Source organism: Panthera tigris, chromosome B1, assembly GCF_018350195.1.
Source record: "Panthera tigris isolate Pti1 chromosome B1, P.tigris_Pti1_mat1.1, whole genome shotgun sequence".
NCBI classification, from domain to species: domain Eukaryota; kingdom Metazoa; phylum Chordata; class Mammalia; order Carnivora; family Felidae; genus Panthera; species Panthera tigris.
This window is the reverse complement of record NC_056663.1, coordinates 204,007,091-204,030,896: the sequence shown is the minus strand read 5'-3', so window position 1 is coordinate 204,030,896 and position 23,806 is coordinate 204,007,091. Positions and strand designations below refer to the sequence as shown.

Below are 23,806 nucleotides of genomic sequence, written 5' to 3'. Positions count from 1 at the left end.
GAGCCTGACGTGGGGCTCGAACCCACGAACCATGAGATCATGACCTGAGCCAAAGTTGGATGCTCAACCGACCAAGCCACCCAGGCATCTAAGAGTTTTTTTAAAGTCATGAATGGATAATGAATTTTATCAAATGATTTCTGTGCATCTTTGGGAAGATCTTGTCATTTTTCTCCTTTTTTGTCTTTTGTGAAATTGCTTCTTCTTCTCATATTAAGCCCCCTTGTATTTTGGGGTAAACCCAGCTTGTGAGGCACGAACCTCCTTCTCAGACACTGCTGGGTCAGGTGACTCCACGTGCTGTGACTTTGACACTAATGTCCACCAGTGAGGTCAGTCTGATTTTCCTTCCAGTTCTGGTCTGGTGGGTGTGGATGTTAGTTTCATAAAAAGAGTTGGAAAATACCGTCTTGTTGATTCTCCAAGTGGACTTGTTTGAGTAGGTTTGCTTTGGCTCCTTGAACGCTTGGTAGGACTGCCCTCGAGATGATAGGCCTTCACAGACCTTCACCCTGGCTCCTTGGGCTTCATAACATGGGATGTCCCCTGCCTGCCCCCACAACTCCCACATGCTCCCCGCGCACTGCCTGTCTCCCGTGCCCTTCCAGCCCACCAGCCCCTGGGCCTCAGTGACACCAGACTGCCACTGAGATCTGCCCGTGTGTCTTTGGTCGATCCTGGTTCTTCACTGTCTCAATTCTTACTTTTCTCTTGGTTTGAAGCAAGCAAACGAACAGACCGGTGTAGCTGGGCAAAGCCAAAGCTGCTGGTCTGGGGACGTGGGGGGAACACGGGCTCTGTGTGGCCAGCACGTGTGGGATGACGCTCCCATGTTGTGTGTCTCCACAGGCTTCAAGATGTAGCGGAGGGCTCCGGGCTGCCGTGTACAGGTAAGTGCGGTTTGAATTTTCTTTCAGTGCATGCGAATTGCTTAAATGTACCTTGGGTTGTACTTTGTGAGATCATGGTAGCCATAGAAGAAGTCAGTTCCTTCTGACTCCTTTCACATGTCATCTCAGACAGCTCTGGAGGAGATTAGGGCACAGCTACTTACCCATGTTCAAGTTTTCTCTTCATTAACACTTCTGCTTGACTCTGTCGTGTTGTTTGCTACGTGGGACTCACCTAAAAGTTCTAGAAAGAACTTAATGGCAGGACTGTGTGCATCAGACAAAGACGTGAAATAACACGTGCGTTTCTGTGCCAGAAGATGGACAGAGAGCAAGGGACGGAGGGGAGGCACGGAAGCGAAGACCCGCAGGGCAGAGTGAGGCCGCTGGCGAGGTGCCCCAGTGTCAGAGCAGCGGCCTGAGCGCCCAATGCGAGGGCAGGAGGAGGGGGCCGAAGACGTCTAGAGGAGGTGAGGCACGGTGTCCCCAGGGTCCCCAGCCCTCCGTTCCCACAGCCACTGGTGTCGGGTGGGGAGGAGTCCACAGCCGTGAGAAGCCCACCGTTGAGACAGGGCCACGTGCTCACATTCGCTGCCGACATCCCCTGGTGTCCCTCCTGCCAGGAGGTCGGAGACGGGCCAGGCCAGGCGTCTCAGGGTTTGCCGGCAGGTGCGGCTTGTGGAGGGTGCGGGACTGGAAGCTTTGCACCCCTTTTGCTCTTTGCACCCCCACCTGGTGTCCAGTGTCCAGTGCTGAGTAGGGGCCGCCGAGCATGGGAGGTGCAGAGACGGTGACAGTGGACATTTCCCTCCTGAGTGCAGCTCCTTGTGGGCCTGGGGGCAGGACGGTGGCTGGCCATGGGGCCCAGCGTGGGCCGAGCGGGCACTCGGCGGCAGGGGTCTCTCAAGTCCGCTCTCGTCTCCGAATGCGGTGGTCAGCAGGCAGAGGGTTCCTCTGCCAGGCTGTCAGGGCCATCCCCTCAGCCAGGTGCTGCGCTTGGGTGGCCCGCCCCTCCACCTTCCCTTGTCCCCTGTGACCTCCCTCCCTCGGGGCTCATCCGGGGTTCCCTGGCGGTGAGACTCTTGTAGTGGGAGTCTCCGAGGGATGCTGTGTCTTTCGCAGCTTGAAGGCACTCCTGCCGCCCATCTGGTGCCCACCTGCCGTCACCCGGTCACTCAGAAAGTGACGTCTACGCAGTGTCTCCTCACTGAGGCCCTGCTCTCACTCTGCCTGAAAAGTGGTAGGGGGTCTTTGAGCCTGAATCTTCTCTTCCTCAACAAAGCCTCCACTGGTGACTCCCGAATAAATTGTCACCGCAGTTACTAAGGTGGTGGTGACTCCTACTCCACACGATCAGCTCACCTTCTTCTGGAAAGACACGTGTTCCTTTCTTACTCATCTGTCTCCCTGTGGACTCGTGAGCTTCTGGGTTATTCTGTCAATTGTCATCCGATTCATTCTGTTCGCCTAATGATAGTTACTGCTTATCTTGAAGTTCTAGTTGCCCCCGGGGTGTCTAGCGGGGCCCCTTTGAGCTGGGGCCAGGCCCCCCTGCTCCAGTTCTGTTACCTTCCGGGCCCAGCCTTGGGTCAGTCACCTACTCACGCACCCTGGTTCCTCGTGGTGGATAGTGCTGTAAGCTGGGACCTAGGCTGCCAGGGAGGCTTACTCCCAGGCCCTCTCAGTGGATAGAGCTGGGGAGGGGGTGTGGAGTCCACAGCCACATGCACCCACACGTCTTTATCTCTTTACCCACCTCCTCATAAGCATGAGCTCACACTGACCCTGGTCCCTCAAGGGGGCCAGAGGCCCTGTCAGTGCCGGCACGACCATGGCCTCTGTTTTGTCCTTCTGAATCTGCTTGTCACCCTCACGCAGGGCCACGCCAGTCTTCTCCACGTCGTTCTGATTTCAGTGTGTGTGCTACTGAAGCGAGCACTGTTGCGGCTTCCGTTCCGTGGTTCAGTCACCTGGGGGTTGGGAAGACACTTTGTCGCTGAGCACATTCCTGTCTGACGGGAATATTTGCGCGTGGTCGCATCCTCAGTGGCTGGCTTGGAAACAGCTCCTATAGAGGGCTGTGGACATGAGGGCAGCACTCCCTGGGGCCAGCGCGGGGCCTCACGCCAGAGTCCTTCCATGTCGGCAGGGCCCTGTTTCCTGCTCTGCTCTGCTTGGGATGATTCCTGGGTTTCCCTTCTCTCGGGTGTCATTCTCTATCTGTCTTTTTTTTTTTTTTTTCCTTCTCCTGGCTCCACACGGTGGTGCTGGGTTCCCAGGTCAGTCACCTGGCTGGCCTCAGTGCACACACTCGCCGAGGACAGACTTTACTAGATTCCTAGTAACGTCCGTGAACCCTGACCCACAGACACACCTCGCTGCAGGGAGTTAGGAAAGGTCATCTCCAGTGGAGACCATGTGTCTGCTGCAGCCTGATGTGCAGGGAGGAGAGATGTGGGCGAACGCCTAGGGGTGTCAGCTTCCCCCTCACTCTCCGTGGAAAGCCCAAAGCGGTACTGTGGTCGAGAGACCCGCCGCGTTCCTTCAGCGACGTCAGTGGGGCGGTCTTGCTGATTGCATTCGTTTGCTCTGATAGTTTGTGGGTGCCACTGGGTCTCAGGATGGGTGACGGTGTGCCTCCAGATCCTTGCTCCCTCCGGGTCCCTCACTGCCTCTTCTAGCCAAGAGCCCTGGCCAGGCCCACGGCGGCGGGCGTGGCGGGCATTTGCCCTCGGACTTCACGTGAATGGAAGTGGGTCTCAAGTCCTCCAAGTGGCTTGCTTTCTTTTTCATTTTCCTCAAATGGCACTGAGCAGTGAACGTCCTCGCTGGCGGCCTGGGAGCCGTGTGCGCGACGGCCACTGGGTGCGGCCAGCCACCCTCAGTGACGCCTTTGACTCTGATGTCTCGGAGCATCTGTTTCTGTTAGTCATCTTACCGGGAAGACATCCGTTCTGTAAGTATTTTCCGGAGCAGCGTTTTGTGTGGGTTTCCTGCTGCTGCTGCTGCAACGAAGGGCCACAGGCTCGGTGGCTACAGCAGCACAGACGTGTCACCTGACGGTTCTAAACGTCAGGGGTCCAAAAGGGTCTCAACTGGGCTATAGTGAAGGTGCCCGCGGGGCTGGCTCCTTCTGGCTTCAGGGGAAAACGGATCTTTGTCTCTTCCAGGCACCCCACCCTTGGTTCATGGCCAGCAGCCTACCACTCCCAGTCTCTCCGACTCGGACCCTCCCATCTCCCCTTTTAAGGGCCCTGTGATGACAGGGGGTCTGTGGGGTCATCTGGGACCATCTCCCAGCTCAAGGACTTTTTGCCTTGTGAGGTGACACGCAGATTTTGGAGTAGGACATGTAGTAGGACAGTAGTTACACCTCCTGACACAGCTCCGGAGATGCGGTGACAGAACCCAACCTCACGGAGCCTGTGGTCCAGCCAGGGAGACGGGGAAAGCTGGAGCAGAGCAGGAAGGGGCCCCGGGACAGAGACAACATGTGGGCACTTTGGTGTGCAGATGATTGGACTTTGATGATGCCACGTTGTGTGCAGCGCTGACGTTCTGTGTGATAGTGACAGGGATCAGCAGGCGGCCCAAGGCGGGGGCTTCTGTGTGCCCCCCTGCTTCTGGGCCTGGGCTTTCCTGAGCCAAGAGGCTCCTGAGTCCCGGGGAGGGGTCCTGGAGGGCTGGTTGGGCTTTCCCTGGACAGGGCAGGGGGAAGCGGGGGAGGGTCTGGAGCTCATGCCGGCTAAATGAAATCGCTTTCCGAGCCAGTCCTCGGTGGCGGTTTTCTGTGATTTGCCATTTGAAACAATTGCAGCGAACATCTTTTTTTTTTCTTTTTCTTCTTTTAACGTTTACTCGTTTTTGAGAGACAGAGAGAGACAGAGTACAAGCAGGGGAGGGGCAGAGAGAGAGGGAGACACAGAATCTGAAGCAGACTCCAGGCTCCCAGCTGTCAGCACAGAGCCCGACGTGGGACTCAAACTCATGAACTGTGAGATCATGACCTGAGCCACAGTCGGATGCTTAACCGACTGAGCCACCCAGGTGCCCCTGCGGCAAACATCTGTTGAACTTGTCCAGTTATTAGGATAAATGTCTAGAAATGGGATGGCTCCTGTTCCATCTGGGCACATCTGGGCCCCTCTTACTGCCTGCTTCCCTGGGTCTTGTCGGGACTGGACATTGACTTTCCTGACCCTTCTGATGTCAGAATCACGTGGTGTGACTGTTTGTATCAAGGTCTCATCGAAGGACTTTGCTTCTCCTTCAGGTTTGGCCAGTGCTGCCCTTGCTGGTGCCCCTTGGGGTCATTCATCCCCTAGGTTTACAGAAGAGCCAGAAGCTCTAGGAGTGACCCCTCAGCCTCCTGCCCCAGACTCAGCACAGCCCGCCTATTCTCCCAGCCTGTCTCCCTGCACCTTCACGACCCTCCTTCACTTGCCTGCCACCTCACCAGCTGGCCTCAGCTCAGTCCTGAGCAAGAGGGGTCAGGGGAGCCGAGAGGGGCAGTGCCACAGGTGGTTAAGGGAATAGTAACGTTTGCAGAGAGCTGCCCATCAGGTGTTCGGCGGGACAGTCCCAGTCCTCTGTGGGAGGACTTTTGGCAGTTCCTTCTCCAGACGGAAGTCGGCCCACAGAGCCTTTGTGGCTTGGACCTGCCCTGGCAGGTGGCAGCCTCTGTCCACATGATGCTGTGCCCTCCTGGAAGGATGTGCTGTAACTTGATTTACATTTAGCCTGAACCTTTGATAACACATGGGAGTATTTCAGATATTGATACTGGTTTTCTCTTCTAGAAGCCAAAGATGTTGACCAGAAAGATTAAACTCTGGGACATAAATGCCCACATCACCTGCCGCCTGTGCAGTGGATATCTCATCGACGCGACCACGGTGACCGAGTGTCTGCATACGTGTACGTGGATAATATTCTAGAACATGGCCTTTGACAGCTGTGGGGGGTGTGTGTGTGTGAACTATCTGCATATGTGTATGGTGGAATGATCTAGAACATGCCTTTGACAGCTGTGGGAGGGGTGTGTGTGGACTGTCTGCATATGTGTTTGGCAGAATGTTCTAGAACGTGGCCTTTGACAACTTCCAGCCTTGTGCTTTCTTAATACTTGTGGTTTCTTATTTTTCCTTCCTTCCTTCCTTCCTTCCTTCCTTCCTTCCTTCCTTCCTTCCTTCCTTTCTCCACCAAAAGCTTTTAGCTCAAACACAAAGCAAAACACAGAAGCAGGAATAAAGATCTTAAAAATAAATCAGAAAAATTACTTCAAATTAAAAACATTGTGGGTACTTTCAGTAGAGATACCATTTAGGAAAGCTAAGTACAGGAAAAATTTAATTATTTCTATGTAACAGCAAAACCAGTAACTGTTATGACAGAATATTCATTTCTAGTGGACAGAAATGCTTCCTTTTTAAATTTTTCCAAATGAATTCCTTTAACATTTTAAACACAAGAATGTGGTTCGGCTCCTCACAACTAATAAGCCTGTGTTCTGATGTTTAGAAGACTCTTAGCTGTGCCGAGCTTGCGGTTTTAATGCCCCAGCTCAGCAGGAGATGCTGCTGTTTACCCCGAAGCATAGTCACCGCTGGGGTGGTTGAGGAGTCAGGCCGGAGTGTCTCCGCTGGCTGTGGTAGGCACGCCGTGTAGATAGGGTCTTTGCAATACAGCCAATGGGTGTAATGCAGATGACTTTTGACTGTGTGTTTTCCACTTCAGAAAATAAAATATTCGACCCCTTAGGTAGAACTTTCATTTTAAAGGTAACTATAGTTTTTGGATTATTATTTTCATTGAATTTCCTAGAATTTTGGTGTACAAAGAAAATCTTGTGGTCTTTTTTTACACACATGAAAATTGTAATTATTGGCCCCTATGGTGAAGATATTTGGGGGAGACAAGTACTTTCTGATGATTTCTCAGCTCTTGGCCTCTGAACACCTATTCACTTAGGTTCTTTGCCCCTCTTATCCCTGCACCTCAAATCTGCTGAGTGAGGCCGCTGACTGAGCGCCTGGGGCTTCTCCGTCATTGCTGAGACCTGAGAGGTGGCAGCTCCATCACAGCAGCCACGTGCGAGGTGGCCTGCGCCTCAGCCCCCGTGTGTGCCGTGCCCGAGGGGGTGCTGGCATCTCCCTCCCTGGTTACTTTCTGACACAAGTGTGCTTTTGCAGTCTGTCGGAGCTGCCTGGTCAAGTATTTGGAGGAGAACAACACCTGCCCCACGTGTAGGATCGTGATCCACCAGAGCCACCCGCTGCAGTACATTGGGTAAGTGTGCCCAGGTCCCGGTCCCAAAGCCACAGCTTCCGGCATCTCCCGGTGTGTCAGGGACCCGCCCAGCACGGGACACGTGTGACTACGTACGGCAGCCGATCCAGCCAAGTCAGGCCAGTGAGCGCTGGGGCTGTTCCCATAAGTTTCCAGGAATATTTGCTCAAATTGAGTATTTTGAGGAACCTCAGGACCCACCTGTATTTCACTAGTTTTGCAATAAATTGGCTGAAGTTTACTCTGAAGTGGATAGCAGCCCCTGGTCCACCTTCCTGTCATGGGACAAGTGGTCCTAGGCCCCGGGTGGCTGCCCCTTGTGTGTGGCCTGCGTCTTGCTCCCCGCAGCTGATGCTGCAAAGAGTCCCCTCCTTTGGTTTCGGGGAGATCGGACCCCCTTGGAATCAGCACCATTTGTGAGGGAGGCGTCAGGGAGTTGGCACGACCAGACTTGGGGGTCAGGCTATGATGGGCAGGAAGTGCTGGCTTATGGCTTTTACGCAGAGTTTTAAATGACTTCAGATTTGGCTGGGGGGGGGGGGGTGCTCTAAAGGAAGCCAAGCGCTGCCTGCACCACATGGGAGCAGCAGAGGTAGGTCTGAATATATGTTTTGAAGGAAGAGAGGGACGTGTGTCTCCACTTCCCAAGTTATGAAGTATGTCATGTGCGCACAAGGCGTTGAAAAACACATGAATGGCTTATAATGGCATAGCAAGAAACCACTCCCAGATGGAGAAGTAGAAATCACCAGGCCCAGAAGCCCCCGCCCCACCCTGGCCGCTGTCCCCACACAACATAGCTTAGTCTCCTGTGGTCCGGCTCGCTACATGGGGAACCAGCTGTGTTTTCGTGGCCCTTGCCCTTGACCCAGCCTGTTCTCCAGATGGGTCTCTGTTAGTGGGGAGGTCTGTGCAGGTGGACAGCAGGGTGTCCTCTGTGGGCCCTCCGTGCTGCTCTGGGCATTCCCGTGCAGGTGTCCCCCCTCTGTCGGCCCTCCGCAGGCTGCTGGGTTGTGGAGCTCCCGTGCCTTCCTGTGCGCTGCTGGGCTGCTGTGCCGTGCACCGTCTTGATGTGTCCTGTGGGTGCCTGTGGACTGCGTTCTGGCCACATGGTGGCTCCGTAGGGTATCTTGGCCTGTCGCCCTGATTACCAGTGAGCACGGTCCTTTCTCAGATGTCACCTGGCCACTCGGGCTGCCGGGAGATGTCTCTTCACATCTCATTTTTCTCTTGGGTTCTTTATTTTACTTGTTTGCTTTGAAGAAATGCTTTATATGCTCTGGGTACTAATTGTTGGCAGTGTGTGCACGTTACCTGCGTTGGGGGCATAGTCTTGCAGAGCACGGGGTTGCTTTCCTGACATGAACTGTAGAAGGCAGGTGGTGGTAGGGGCTTCATGCTAGTGGGAAGCTGTGGTGACCCTGCCCCTACCCCCACCCCCGTGCTTTGGGGAGACAGCAGGCAGGGCTGTCTGGAGAACTGAAGCCCTTTAGCAATCTGAGACCCCAGTGTTCCAGGCAGAGCCTAGCCTGCTAACACACAGGGGGGGCCGATGGGAAGAGAGCTGGCCAGGTGTGCAGGCCTGGGTCCAGAGGGCCAGGGTCAGCGAGACGGAGGTGCAGAGCTGGGAAAGATGCGCAGCCCCAAGGCCTGCTGTGGGCCCTGGGCTCCAGGGTGGCTCTTTCCTGGCAGTCCTGTCCCTTGCTGTTTGCTCCCTGTTCTCTGCCTAAAGCTACACTGGCCCAGGGTGATTTTCTTGTTCTCCCCTCCTGATGCCAACTCTGCACTTGGCTCAGAGCCTTGTTCCTGACACAGCTTCTCCAGCCACACCTGGCCCAGCCTCCTGCTCTGATTCGCTACCCCCCACTGTGCAGCTGCCCCAAGGGAAGGGCTTTCAGCTTGGGGCTGGGGCAGTGTGGGGAGAGGGCAGTTAGGGCGGGGCAGCGGGGCCTGGGGGCACCGTGCGGGGCCCTGGGCAGTAACTTAGGCCTTACGAGGTGGGATGATGCCGAGTGGTGCTGGCCGCAGGCGGGTGCTGGGCCTGAGCTCCTGGTGCCCGTTGGATCCCTGAGGCAGCTCCACACTTCAGGCCTCATCTTAAAGCCAAGGGCTCTTGTCACGTGGGCCCAGCAGAGACCTCGGCACAAGCGAAGGGCTGGGAGAGGGTGTGTGGCCTGTGGCCTAGAGTGTAAACACGAAAGCCTCTTTCAAGGGGCTGCCCCTCCAAGAGCCTGGATGTGGCTGACACCAGGAGAAGCGCGCTGTGCTGTTCTGCCCTGCCTGCCAGCACCCTTTCCAAGGAGAGCCCCCCCAACCCCTCCCCTCAGCCCTATGGGTCTGTGGCCAGGCAGGCGGGGCCTGGCACGGTCATTCGGAGGACCCGGAGTCAAGCTCTGTGGCGGGGATCTCTCCACCATCCTCTCCTCGTGCAGTGGGGGGAGCTTTCCACAAGGCCATGGGGGTGTCCTGCGTGCTGCGGGCCAGCTGTGGTCCATAATCTTCGCTGTGGGCACGTGCGCATCGTGGTCGGAAATTTGAGAAACCCTGCTTTGGTCTGCCACAACACAGGCTGAGATGTCAGACTGATGTCTGTTAGAACTTAAAAGTTCTTCCTGGTAATGGTGAATGAGGGTCTCTGCAGGCCCTGGTCACCCGCCGTTTGTGGCCTAACCGTGAGCCCATTGAGTGGCTGCTGTGTGCCCGGCCCTGGACTAGCCCTGACAGCTAAATGTCTAGAAGTTTTGTGGAACCCCATCGTTTATCCGTTATTTACATGCTACTTGTCTGGGTACTTACGGGTTTTCATTTTAACGCATGATGTTTGAAAATTAACGTTGATTTGAAAAGTTACTTAAACATTTGAATAAGTTACGTTTAAAAATAGCAAACTGGAGTAGAAACTATATTTGAAATGCTGTGCTTATATAACCTTTTCAGAAAACCTTTATAGGTAGATCTTAAGGACCACAGGGAGGGCCTGATCTTAGGGCCTTTCCTCTACATTATTCAGAACATGAAAGAAAAGTTTCCTGTCTAGTGGAGGCCCAGGAGGCACCGGTGGAAGAGGTGGGGGTGGGGGCCTGTGTGGCCCCTGGAGGCCGCATCTCTGGGTGTCCGGACCACGTTCAGCAGGCAGAGGGCACTCATCATCTAGAGGGTCTTGTCTGTGCCGCCATTCCTTGAAACTTCTAGAACCTGAATTAAATGATACATTGATTCAGGTTGTTTATAACTTTTGCTAGCACAAACATTTTTTTAAGTGCAAACTAGAAGCAAAACTCAAGCAAAATTTCAAATTCGCGATTGTGGAGTCTGATACCGTTAATGGAAAATGCGCACGGATTGTGGAAGTGGCGTTTCTAGCTAACCTCACCTGTTATGTTCTCTTTGCCAGTCATGACAGAACCATGCAGGACATTGTTTACAAACTGGTTCCAGGCCTTCAGGAAGGTAAGTGTCAGAACGTCCACCTGGACCCCTGAGTCTGCGGCTCAGCCTCTGAGTACTTTGCTCCTGGGGGTCCCGGCCCCGTCCCCTCTTTGGGAACAGCACCATCTCGCTTGTCCCTGCTCTGAACTCGTGAGCGCCGTGTTGCTGGCTTCTCCCACTGTCTCTGTCTTGCCGAGCGTGCTGCCTTGTTGGGGCAGTGGGGGCACAGCAGGGCACGGGGGCAGCCTCCTCAGTCACACGCACACGGACGTGAAGCCGGTAACCAGTGTGTGGATAAAGTTTGACTGTATTTAAAGTCAAGTCTCACTGAGAATGAAGAAGAAACATTATGCAGTGTGAATACCCTCAAAGTGGAAATGGCTGTTCTTTTTCAACCTTTTCTGCAATTCTGAACGCAGAGACTGTTGCTCCCCCTCTTTGTGGGGCTGGTGATGGGGAGGGGAGGAAGACACTGGCCTCAGAATCCCACTCAGGGTCTGATGGTGGGCGGGCGTGGTGGTGCTGGCTGATACAGCTCAGGTACACTTTGTTTTAAAGATAAGATATGTTAGGGATTCACTTGGGCTGTGTTTTCTCATTGTAATGTTTCGGAAGAGGGTTAAAATTTAAAATACAGCTTACTACCTTAGATCAAGAGATAGATAGTACACCTGGCTTTTCCTACAGAACTGTCCCCCCCCCACCCCGCCCCGTCCCCCGGTTTATTTATCCTTGAGAGAGAGAGAGAGACAGAGACAGAGCATGAGTGGGGGAGGGGCAGAAAGAGAGGGAGACACAGAATCCGAAGCAGGCTCCAGGCTCTGAGCTGTCAGCACAGAGCTCGACGCAGGGCTCGAACTCACGAATCATGAGATAACGACCTGAGCCGAAGTCGGAGGCTTAACCGACCGAGCCACCCAGGCTCCCCTCTTACAGAACTTAAAGAATAATATTGTTAAGGTCTTTTTTGTGCCATTCACCAATTCACTCATACAAGAAGAATTCAAGTTTCCCGTAGAATGCGGACGGAAACAATCTTTTGATACCTAAAAGTTTTTGAGTCCTCAGAAAAGGCAAAGAATACGTCAAAATAAAATACCAGTAACTTGAAAAATGATCACAGGGTGTTTTAAACATAAGAGCCGGCAGAACCACATGTAGAACCCCATGTGTGTATTGCCCAGCCCCTGCAGCTCACGCAGAGCCCCGTTGCATCCTCTGCTTCCAGCCATCTTCCTGTCCCAGAAGATACCCTCTTTGTAACACGAGTAACCACAACACTTCGTAAACCTAAGGAAGTAATAGTAATCCCTTCGGATCAAATACCTGCTCAGCGCCAGCATTTCTAGCTGCCTCGTGAACACCACATGTTTTGAGTTTCCTTGTTGTCATTTATTTTAATCAGGGTTCAGGTCAGGTCAGCCCCCAGGCCAACTGCTCTGCCCCGTCTCAGCCCCTCCTGTCACCAAGTCTGGACTTGTTGAGGAGGCCCCATTCCTGTGAACCGTTGGCGTCTGCAGGCCTGACAGGATTCTGACTCATGTTTTTGGGAAGCCCACCCCCGGGGGTTATTCCGCCTGGACGGGTGCAGTCGGCCTGGCTCCCGTGTCACCCCAGCCGCCCTGCCCCGGCAGAGCATCCGTCCACGATTCGTTAGAAGTGGCCAACCCGTGCCTGTCCTGGCGCCCAGCCCGGCCCGCGTGCCAGGTGGACCGCGGGGTTCCTGAGGCCCGTTTTGTACCGACCGGCAGATCGGAGCCTGTCTTTCCTTTGCGCACGGCACGCTGCCTTAGTTCTGGCCCCTCCGGCCACGGTCAGGGCCGTGTAAACGTACACATGTGTTCACAGTGCTTCGTGGTCCTTGTCCTTTCTGAAGCACGCGCCCCCCCCCCCCATTCCCCCCCTCCCCCGTTGGCAGCTCCCGATACTGCCCTGGGAGTCTGGGGTGACCGGGCGGGTCCCGGGCTCCTCCTGTTGACTTCCTGCCCCAGGCAGTGCCAGCCGTCTCCCCGCGGAGTCCAGGTGCCCTCAGTGTAGGGGTCGCACGGTGACAGAGTTGTAGTGGAGGGTTTGTTTGTGAAGAACGTGGTGCGGGTGTGTGATGACCCTGCATGTGGGACGTGCCCCCTCTTGCCCCTCGGGCAGGGTTTCTCTTCCAGCAGGCGCTCAGCTTCTCTCTTGCTCAGGCTCTCGGTCGCTTGCTGCCCCTAAGTAGAAGGAAACCCTTCCCGGCAGGAGGGCTTCCTCCACACAGTCTGTCTGCTTGTGCCAACAGTCGCAAACCCGGTTTCTCAGATGGAGTCCCCTTCCTGGCAGACGAGCTTCAGCTGACAAGGGCCGGAGGCAGCAGGATGCCTGCCCGTGCTGCCGTCCAGGCCTCCCGAGTGGCCGCTCCCCGGGGTTGGCTCCCCGCTGCTGGCCCCGCACCAACTCGGTTTCTCTGTTCCCTTGTAGACGAGGCCTTTTTGCCGGAGAGTTCATTGTTCAGTGGTCTGTTTCCTTTTTCAATAATTTTTAAAAACCCGTCTTTTAGAGGCAGCATTTTAAGTTTTTATTTACTTTGAGAGAAAGAGCATGCATGCACGCGAGCAGGGGGGGGACAGAGAGAGACAGGGGGAGGGAGAGAACGCCAAGCAGGCTCCACACTGTCGGCACCCAGCCCGACACGGGACTCAGTTCCACCAACCATGAGATCATGACCTGAACCAAGATCAAGAGTCAGACGCTCAACTAACTGAGCCCCCCTGCAGGCGCCCCAAAGAGGCAACATTTTATAAAATTTACCAAATTATTTTTTTATGTTGAGCCACCCCCTCCCTTCTTTGCCTCACACTGCCCGCAGCTGGCTTCTTCTGCTGGCATGGCCAGGACGCCGGGCTGGGCCCTGTCGTGAGGGTGGCTGCGTGGGGTTTGCTCACTCCCGTATGCCTCCTGAGGGACACTCAGGACGTTCTCGTCCTTGGCTTTAACAGAAGAGGGGGTGCGGTGACACCTTTCGCGTAATTTTGTGTGGATGTGGGTGGATGTATTTGGCTTTATTCTGGAAGTGCAATCACTAGGGCAAGGCTTCTGCATTATTTCTTTCTCTTGCCTTTTCGCCCTGGCTGGAACAGGGTTGGCGAACTGCAGGCCGGATCGGGCTTGCTGCCCATCTTTACGTGGCTTGTGAGCCAGGAATGCTTTTTATACTTATAAATGGTTAGAAAAAAGTCAGTAATATTTGTGATGTGAAAATCACAGCTCGCTCGCTCCTGTACCGTTTGTGTTCACGTCACAACGCAGAGCAGCAACCGGCGGCCGACGGGATGTGCACTGTGGCCGCTCCTCACGCTGCAGAGCTCAGAAATGCAGTGGTAACTCGACGGTGTTTCAGGAGCCATGTGAGCCACTGGTGCGACTCTCCTTGTTGCCAGTTCATACCCGTCACGTCGAAACAGGAAGAAGGGAGGTATGGACTTCAGATGTTGCCCTTTTAAGCCACAGTGAAGCGTGGACGGTTTTGTGCTCGTGAGCCGACTGCGCCATGAGGCGCGTGCCGAGCTGGAGGGGCAGAGCGTGTGCAGGCATCGCCAGACGAGTACACGGCGCTCCCAACGCACAGGAAAGCGACGTTTGGAAAGAACTGAAAATATCAAACGGAATACCTCATCGCGGAAATAAAATGTGGATATCAGGCTACAATCGAAGTAGGTTTCTGACTGACTCCTTTGTTAAGCCAAACGAGGAAAGCCGCTTAGTAACGTAAGTTAATTAGATCTCGTTTGATTGTAGCCGCTGAGCCAGTGCGTCCAGAGAAGACGGGCTTGTTTTGGGGAGGGAGCCTCTGGGAGGCAACATCAAGGGTCCACAAGAAAACGAGGCAGGCGGTTTTGAGTGGTTTTCCTTGGCCTTGGTGTCGCCAGTCTGCTCAGTTGTTCATTTGGTGAGTCCGAAGCGACTGAAGAAATAACATCTCTGAACAGTCTGCAGAGAGCAGCTGCGGGCAAGAGTGTCGTCCAGGGGGTCGAGAAAATACTAATTCAGTGCAGCCTGAAGTGGGGTCTGCCAAGACGTGTTCCATCCAGCGGCAGTAGAAGCGTCTGGGGGTCAGGAAGATGCTAACTCGGGCAGACTAACCGAGCTGGTAAGAGTGTGAGGTGTTCAGAGGGCATCGTATTCTGCATCAGAGCAGGTACTCTGTGGGAGGCGAGTCTTTCATAGGTCACTGAACCAGCGGAGTCTGCAGCAGGCTTCCTTCACTCTTTCAGATGTCACTGTCACCAGGGAGATGAATTTGTCAGGAGTGGAGCCTAAACACCCTGACTTTCTCCCCCAGACGGCACTTTAATAGTGGCTTAGTTGTGGTGAGTGTGTGTGTGTGTGTGTTCTTGTCATTTTGAGCTAAGGACAAATTGAAGTTTTTTGGAATGGAAAGAAGTTCCTTTAACCTGGAATGACTATGGAAATTAGCTTTTGCTAAAGATTTGATAATGTTTCCCAACATTACGTTGGGATGAATTCAGCCCAGCATCATAAGGCACAACGGGACTACTTGTATGCAAACCTCTGTTGCGAGTGAGGTCGCTCAACAGCAGTGAGTGCTGTCTGTGCTACGTGACTTCAGACATCCTGCTTTCAGAAGAGGGGGAGCGAGATCTCTGATCCCATTCAGGTTTGTCGCAGGCTGATCTGAGCTCTGGCTCCGGGCCCAGGAGCTCAACACACACGCGAAGGCAGTTTCCATATTTCAGAGTCCATTAACCGTGCCACGGAGGAGCTTTCGTCCGCCCTCTGCTGGACGCGCTGGCTTGCGGTCGGCGCCACGAAGGCCGGCACCGGGAGGAGAGTCTGACGGAGCTCCCCGAGCGCCCCCACGCTGACACACGAGCCACACAAAGTCACGTGCTTGTGGACCGATGTCCGCATTTCTGTACGAAAAGACACTTCCAAAAATGAAATGTGTGAAATATCATTGAGATGAACACGTGTAGTCAGTTTTGATGATAAGGAACACTAACTTTTAACACCAATTAAATATTATTCCCCCTAAAAGGAGCCCATTCTTCTTGTCAGTAGCCTATATTACAAAAATTGTACTCGGTTATAATTACTGTTTTTTGAATTTCGTGACTTCTGGTTTCCACTTCCTCATATAAGGAACTCGGAAGTCTCCACTTTGTTCTAACAAATAAAAAGCTGAACAGCCTGAGAAATCAGCCAGCTTTCTTGGATCATAAAGAGGGAGGGACACAGGGCAAAGTTCTGCGTCAAGAGTAGAGAGACTGACAGTGGATTTGGGGACACGGCTTCCCAGAGCAGAAGCCTCTGCAGGAACCAGCTCAGGGCTGAAAACCTGAGCTGTGGTTGTGGAGCTGCTGGAGGCCCCGTGTGGACAAGTCTGGAAAACCTGTAGGAGATGTAATCATGGCCAGGGCCTCACGGTATCGTGAACTTCACCTCCAGGAGCTCGGCTGAGGTCTCTCAGCAAATATCAGAGAAATCTCTCATGCTTCCAGCAGGGGGTAGAAAAGGAGCCATTCTGAAATATGTCTAACAAGGCCTGCCCCCGGGGACACTAGTTAACCGGAGCCAACCTGAGCAAGGGGAGCCGGTCAGCTCCGCTCACCCCTCCCCACCGAGGGAGAGAACACAGCTGGGAAGCTCTGGTGACGTTCAGTGTGGAGGCGCCACCCACGGAGCCCTTCCCCCGCCCCCCTGCCCCACATCACCGCAGGCCTGGGCACACCAGCTCTCTTCCCTGGCACATCACATCTGACTCACAAGAAAAAAATCACAGGGCACACTCAAAGAAAAACACAGTTTCTCGAGACAGAGGAAGCGTCAGAACCAGACATGGCAGGGATGCTGGTGTCGTCAGACTGGAATTTAAAACAACGGGGATAGGGGTGCCTGGGCAGCTTCAGCTCAGGTCATGATCTCATGGTTCAGTTTGTGAGTTCGAGCCCCGTGTCGGGCTCTGTGCTGACAGCCCGGAGCCTGCTTCGGATCCTGTGTCTCTCGCTCTCTAACCCTCCCCTGCTCACACTCTGTGTGTGTCTCTCTCTCCAAAATGAATCTTAAAATAAAATAAAATAAAACAACTGTGATACATATGCTAAGGGCTCTAACTGGTAAAGCGGACTGCATGCCAGAACAGGTGGACAGTGGAAGCAGAGAGATAGAAATGCTGAGAAGGAGCAAAAAATGCTGGAGCAGAAATGAAGAAAGCCTCAGGTGGGCCTCCTGGTAACAGGACTTGTATGTGGAAGAATCTCGAGGTTGAGGACCTATCAACAGAGACTCTGAGGCTGAAGATGAAAGAGCACACACTAAAACAGAGTCAAAATCTCTGAAGACGTGGGATGGCCCCAGAGGTGTGTTGTGTGTGTAATGGGAACAGGAGAAGCAGAAGAGAAGAGTGAGAAGGAACAGCAGTGAAATGATAATGATGAGATTTTCCCCAAATTAACGTCAGACACCAAACCATGGATCCAGGAAGCTCCGAGAACACCAGGCAGGATAAATACCAAAAGCACAACACCTATGCATGCTCTTTTCAAGCTACAGAGAAACAAAAACAAATAAGCCAGAGTACAGAGGAACAAAGATCAGAATTCACCTGACTTCTCCTCCAAAACTGTGCCTGCAAGGAGAGTGGAGGCTGAAATGTTTAGTGTTGAGAGAGGAAGGCATCCACCAAGAATTCTGCACCCTGAGGAATTACTCCCCAGACGTGGAGAAGTAAAGACTCAGTCAAACAGAGATGGAGGGAGTTTGTTGTCTCTAGACCAGCTTTGCAAGAACAGTTCCACGAAGTTCTTCAGAGGAAGTATGGGTCAGAAACTCTGACCCACAGGAAGGAGCAGCAGTGAAGGTAAAGTGAGAACTTTTGTTTTTCTAAATCTGACAGGTGACCATTTATTCAAAGTGATAAGGAGCAAGAATGTACTCAATTACTTACTATGTTTGGGGATGTGTGTATATTTCAATAAAAGTGCACCTTCTTCCTGTTATACAAGTGCCTGCCTCATATCACAGTTTTGCTGCTAAGCTCACACATCCCCTCCTCGAAGAGACGTTTGTCAGCCTGAGCTCTGACTGTGACGTTGAGTCCAAATGGCAAGCGTGGACGTGGACGTGGGTGGGGCCGGGGTGGGAATGCAGTCCACCTTCCACACCCGAGTGTGAGGTCGGCCATGGGGCCCCGTAGGTGCCCTTTGTCATTGAGGAGGTGCCGAGAGCGTCAGGAAGGGACACTGGCTTGTGCCCAGGGTCACATTGTGTTATCGCTCCCCTGGATTCTCACAGCATGGTAGTCACACCAGGATTACGACTTGTAGTTTTTACCTATGACATCACATAACCTGTCCTTTGCATGACAGCATATCGTGGTGCTGGCTCCACATCAATAAATATGATCTGTATCATTTTTTTAAGGTTTATTTATTTGGAGAGAGGGTGTGCGCCAGCAGGGGCGGGGCAGAGAGAGAGACAGGGAGAGGGAGAGAATCCCAAGCAGGCTCTGCGCTGTCGGCACAGGGCCCGACACGGGGCTCGATCCCATGACCCTGGGGTCATGACCAGAGCAGAAAGCAAGAGTCCTGATGCTCAACCGACTGAGCCACCAGGAGCCCCTTAAATAGCAAGTTACCTTGCTGAAAATCATCCCAATTAACATTTCTATGCTAGCATATTCCTGGCAGAGAATATTGTTATTTTCAATCTTTTTTCATTCCGATAGGTGAAAAATGTTTAAATGGGAATTAAAGCAAGGTAATGGGAGCTGCCCCATTTCTACAGGTGAGGAGAGAATTCTCTCTCACACTGACCAGCAGGACTCCGTCACCCTTCTTGGAGAACCTGGGAACAGCCCCACACCATCTCACGCCTTTATTCCTGAGCCAGCTCTTATAGGATTGTTTGATTTCTTTTCAAGCTAATCCAAATTTTCCAGACCAGCCTTTTGGTTTGGCACTTGCCGTATTTGGTTCCAGCAGCCCATCCCTCTCTAGTCCGGCAGTGCTGTCCCTTCAGTTCTGAGGGCCACCCTCTTTCCGCCAGAGCCCCACCCCCTGCATCGATGCGCTCCCACATGACTGGGCACGCCAAGCGTCTGTGTGGGTCCAAGATGTGACCAAGATGTATTCCTGGCTCCGTTGAGCTCATGGCGTATAGAAGACAGACATGCAGGTAAAAAGTGCAACAGTTACCAAGTGAGCTCCACAGAAATGTTTTTCATGGAGTGATTTGTAGGTTATTAGTTGGAGCAACTTGGGTGTAAGTTTTCTTTGCTGCTGCTGTGCGGCCCTGAGCAGTGACTACTTGCTTCATTACCCGGGTGTACGCTTCAGAGCCACTTGTTGCTAAAAGCCCATCCGTAGCTGCCTTGTATCATATGCTCCTGCCCTCTCATTGTCCGGCCCGGCCCCCACTGCGTTTGGGGAGCCTCCTCCGGTGTAGCCAGCAGTGACTGGAGTGCTGACTGTGGGGAGCAAGAATGCTGACTGGCGTTGCTTCTGAGGAGGAGATCACAGGGCACTGTGGTGGATGGCCTCTGTTCCCCAAGGAACCTTCCTCTGGCTTCCTCCTCCGGATGCGGCGAGCTGTGATGGCTGGCCACGGACACCAGGGGGCAGCCTTTACACACCGTCTGGCACACCTGGGTGGCCATCTAGCTGTGAAAGCACAGTGCGAATCAGGGGCACTGCTGGTTTCTAAGCTGTGGCCGTAGGCATGAGGTGCTAGAAGGCCCGAGTCTACTACTGAGCAGCCTAGAGGTCAGCGGGTCGTGTTTGCTGTGCCCCTGAGGAGTCCCAGAATGTTGACCAGACGCCACATGTTGAAAACAGCAGTCTTGGGTCTTGGGGGTGGGGGGGAGGATGGGGGTGGGGGGGGCATCTCTTCACACAACTGCCCCGTCCTGCAGCCGGGAGTCTATGCATCGACAGGGCGGGGTGGCAGCGGCTCCAAGATCCTGAGGATTCGGTCCAGATTTATCTTCTCATTAGTGGCAGCCGTCGAAACCTCCCAATCCCAATCTGTCGTTTTCTTCATGTGGTGTTTGTGAACAGAATTTTAATGTAATTCGTTGCCTCCTTAAGATTAAAGAGCATATATTCATTTTTAATAGCGGAAATGAGAAAACAGAGGGAATTCTACCACAAGTTAGGCATGGAAGTGCCTGGAGACATCAAGGGGGAGACCTGTTCTGCAAAACAGCACCTAGATCCCCATCGGAACGGTGAGTGGGCTTCTGCACACCTGCTGCCAAGGCCGGCCTTTATTATGAACCCCTTTCTCAGGTGGCCCTGTGCCTCCCTCCAGCGTCCTCCGGCACTCCTGGTGCCGATGGGAATGCGGGGCGGAGCTGAGAAACGGCTTGTGGACAGAGGGGTCCTGCGTAGGCGAAGTGAGGGAAGCATGGGGGCCCCGAAAGTACCTGGAGGTGGGGTGCAGTGCAGGCGGGCCTCCTGAGACTTCCCCTCAACTGTCCTGTTGTAGAATGGCAAAATGACATTTGGATTCACTGAAAAATTAGTGGGATTTTTAAGTCCACGTGCCATAACAAATTATTCAAATCTTTGATGCCATGGTACTTTTCTAGTGAGCACAGGGATTCCTGAGAAGCTTCTAGACCACTCTGTGTGTTTCCCATAATCTTAGAAGAAAGGAGACGTCCTGGCTGGGACCCCTGGGAAAGGTGGAGCCCTGCAGAGACGGAAGGAAGGCAGTTGGGGGCTGTTTGGGAAGCCAGGGGTCTTGTCCCAACTTCTTACGTACAATGGAGTCTTCATTTTAAAAGTAGTGTTGGAACAATAAATATTGTGGGAGTCCTGCATTACTCGTGGGTAGTTGGTGTGTTAAGCATTGAATAGTATTGGGTGTGGGGGGCTTCTCTGCCCCTTTCACCCTGTCCCTGCCACCCTGCTGTGCCCTTGTTCACACACTCACAGACCCATGCACAGCTGACTTCAGCTTCCTGGGGCCCCTGCACTTTACAGAAGACGGAGTTTTAGCAGGTGCTTTGGAGACCAGCTCTCCCCAGTTGCATATGCTCTTAAAGGTGCAACTGTCTTATTTGAGTGAATTTTTAGAGCATTTTGAGTATACCATACAGTTTAAAAAGTAATGGTTTAACATTCCGGATTTCATAATATAGTGTCTTCTGTTTTTGCTGAAAGGTGAAACCAAAGCAGATGACAGTTCGAACAAAGAGGCCGCGGAGGAGAAGCAGGAGGAGGACAACGACTACCACAGGAGCGATGAGCAGGTAGGTGGCGCTCTGCCTCCATGGCCGCCCCGTCCGCCCCCTGCAGGTGCCTCATACCCCGTCCCAGCGAGAGAGGTGCTGCAGACTGTCCCGCAGGGGGCTCCCTCCACTTAGGAAGGAAAGGCCAAACAGCCAAGTAGACATGTTAGAACGTCCAACGTCTTAGTTTTTCCTTCTCTTTCTTTTTAATTGCCACAGTAATATATGCTCACTATAAAACATCTTAAATATAAAAACATTAAAGTCCATTCTCCACACATCACTCCACAGGTGGGAAAATTTGGTGCCGGGCATTTTTCCGTGCATGTGCCCATATTATATAAAAGAAGGTACGGTCCAGTCCTGTATTAAAGGAAAAGAAAAAGTGCACCATTGAGGAAAATCTGTGCAGACGTCATTTACTGCATTACCAATTTAAAAAAGAAAACAATCACAGAGATGCTGTTAAGAGCATTTGATCAAGTCCTATAGCCATTCCTACCCAGCTTTTAATACAGCATCCTATACCAGTGAGAAAATTAAAAGGCCACAGAGTGGGGGAAAATATTTGCAAATCATATTTTTTGTCTTTTTTTTGTCTTTTCTATCTGTGTATCTATTATAATTTATTGTCACGTTAGCTAACATACAGCGTATACAGTGTGCTCTTGGCTTCGGGAGTAGATTCCTGTGATTCATCACTTACATACAACACCCAGTGCTCATCCCAAGTGCCCTCCTCGATGCCGTCACCCGTTTTCCCCTCCTGCCCACCCCTCTACCCCCACCATCAACCCTCAGTTTGTTCTCTGTATTCAGGAGTCTTTTATGGTTTGCCTCCCTCTCTGTTTATAACTTACTTTTCTGTTCCCTTTTCCAATGGTCTTCTGTTAAGTTTCTCAAATTCTACATATGAATGAAAACGTATGATATCTGTCTTTCTCTGACTGAATTATTTCACTTAGTATAATACCCTCCAGTTCCATCCACGTTGTTGCAAATGGCAAGATTTCATTCATTTTCATCACCAAGTAATATTCCGGTGTATATATAAACCACATCTTCTTTATCCATTCATCAGTTGATGGACATTTGGGCTCTTGCCATAATTTGGCTATTATTGATAGTACTGCTGTAAACATTGGGGTGCATGTGCCCCTGTGAATCAGCACTCCTGTTTGGATAAATTCCTAGTAGTGCTATTGCTGGGTCATAGGGTAGTTCTATTTTTAATTTTTTGAGGAAACTCCACACTGTTTTCCGGAGTGGCTGCACCAGTTTGCATCCCCACCAACAGTGCAAGAGGGTTCCCCTCTCTCCGCATCTTCACCAACATCTGTTGTTTCCTGAGTTGTTAATTTTGGCCACTCTGACTGATGTGAGGTGGTATCTCACTGTGGTTTTGATTTGTATTTCCCTGGTGATAAGTGATGTTGAGGCATCTTTTCATGTGTCTGTTGGCCATCTGGATGTCTTCTTTGGAGAAGTGTCTGTTCATGTCTTTGGCCCCTTTCTTCACTGGATTATTTGTTCTTCAGGTGTTAAGTTTGATAAGTTTTTTTCTAGATTTTGGATACTAACCCTTTATCTGATATGTCATTTGCAAATATCTTCTCCCATTCTGTCCGTTGCCTTCTAGTTTTGTTGATTGTTTCCTTCACTGTGCAGAAGCTCTTTATCTTGATGAGGTCCCAATAGTTCATTTTTGCTTTTAATTCCCTTGCTTTCGGAGATGTGTCGAGTAAGAAGTTGCTGCAGCTGAGGTCAGAGAGGTTGTTGCCTGTTTTCTTCTCTAGGGTTTTGATAGTTTCCTATCTCACATTCATGTCTTTCATCCATTTTGAGTTTATTTTTGTGTCTGGTGTAAGAAAGTGGTCCAGGTTCATTCTTCTGCATGTTGCTGTCCAGTTTTCCCAGCACCACTTGCTAAAAAGACTGTCTTGATTCTATTGGATATTCTTTCCTGCTTTGTCAAAGATTAGTTGGCCATATGTGTGTGGGTCCATTTCTGGGTTCTCTATTCTGTTCCATTGATCTATGTGTCTGTTCTTAGGCCAGTACCATACTGTCTTGATGACTACAGTTTTGTAGTACAGGCTACAAGGCTGGGATTGTGATGCCTCCAGCTTTGGTTTTCTTTTTCAACATTGCTTTGGCTATTTGGGGTCTTTTGTGATCCCATACGCATTTTAGGATTGTTTGTTCTAGCTCTGTGAAGAATGCTGGTGCTATTTTGATTGGGATTGCATTGAATGTGTAGATAGATTGCTTTGGGTAGTATTGACATTTTAACAGTATTTGTTCTTCCAACCCATGAGCATGGAATGTTTTTCCATTTCTTTGTGTCTTCTTCAATTTCCTTCATAAGCTTTCTGTAGTTTTCAGCATACAGATCTTTTACCTCCTTGGTTAGGTTTATTCCTAGGTTGTTTGGGTTTGTTTTTTGTTTTTGTTTTTTTTTTTAGCATTTATTTCTTCTTGAGAGACAGAGCACAAGTGAGGGAGAGGCAAAGAGAGAGGGAGACACAGAATCCGAGGCAGGCTCCAGGCTCTGAGCTGTCAGCAGAGAGGCCAACCAACGAACCGCGAGATCATGACCTGAGCCAAAATCGACTGCTTAACTGACTGAGCCATGCAGGCGCCCCATTCCTAGGTATTTTGTGGTTCTTGGTGCAATTCTAAACGGGATTGATTCCTTGGTATCTCCTTCTGTTGCCTCATTATTGGTGTATGCCAATTTCTGTACATTGACTTTATATCCTGTGACTTTGCAGAGTTCACATATCAGGTCTAGCAGTTTTTTGGTGATGTCTTTTAGGTTTTCCATGTACAGTATCATGTCATCTGCAAAAAGTGAAAGTTTGACTTCTTCGAACTGCCAATTTGGATGCATTTTATTTCATTTTGTTGTCTGATTGGCTAGGACTTCCAACACTATGTTAAATGACAGCGGTGAGAGTGGACATCCCTG

The 23,806-nt window shown here is 51.9% G+C and overlaps 1 protein-coding gene across 5 annotated transcripts in view; it reads left to right on the top strand.

Moving 5' to 3' along the window:
• PCGF3 (polycomb group ring finger 3) overlaps window positions 1-23,806 on the top strand; it is a 53,397-nt gene that overhangs the window by 14,630 nt on the left and 14,961 nt on the right. For 3 of the 5 annotated variants that reach the window (XM_042985211.1, XM_042985215.1, XM_042985214.1), the window contains exons 2-8: window positions 850-890; window positions 1,208-1,360; window positions 5,690-5,807; window positions 7,082-7,178; window positions 10,573-10,628; window positions 19,717-19,827; window positions 20,768-20,856. In XM_042985211.1, the coding sequence (XP_042841145.1) occupies window positions 5,699-5,807; window positions 7,082-7,178; window positions 10,573-10,628; window positions 19,717-19,827; window positions 20,768-20,856 (462 nt within the window). In that variant the 5' untranslated portion in view covers window positions 850-890; window positions 1,208-1,360; window positions 5,690-5,698. Of the gene's footprint in view, window positions 1-849; window positions 891-1,207; window positions 1,361-3,653; window positions 3,847-5,689; window positions 5,808-7,081; window positions 7,179-10,572; window positions 10,629-19,716; window positions 19,828-20,767; window positions 20,857-23,806 lie in introns of those variants that run through there. The other 2 variants (XM_042985212.1, XM_042985213.1) reach the window with 2 other exon arrangements.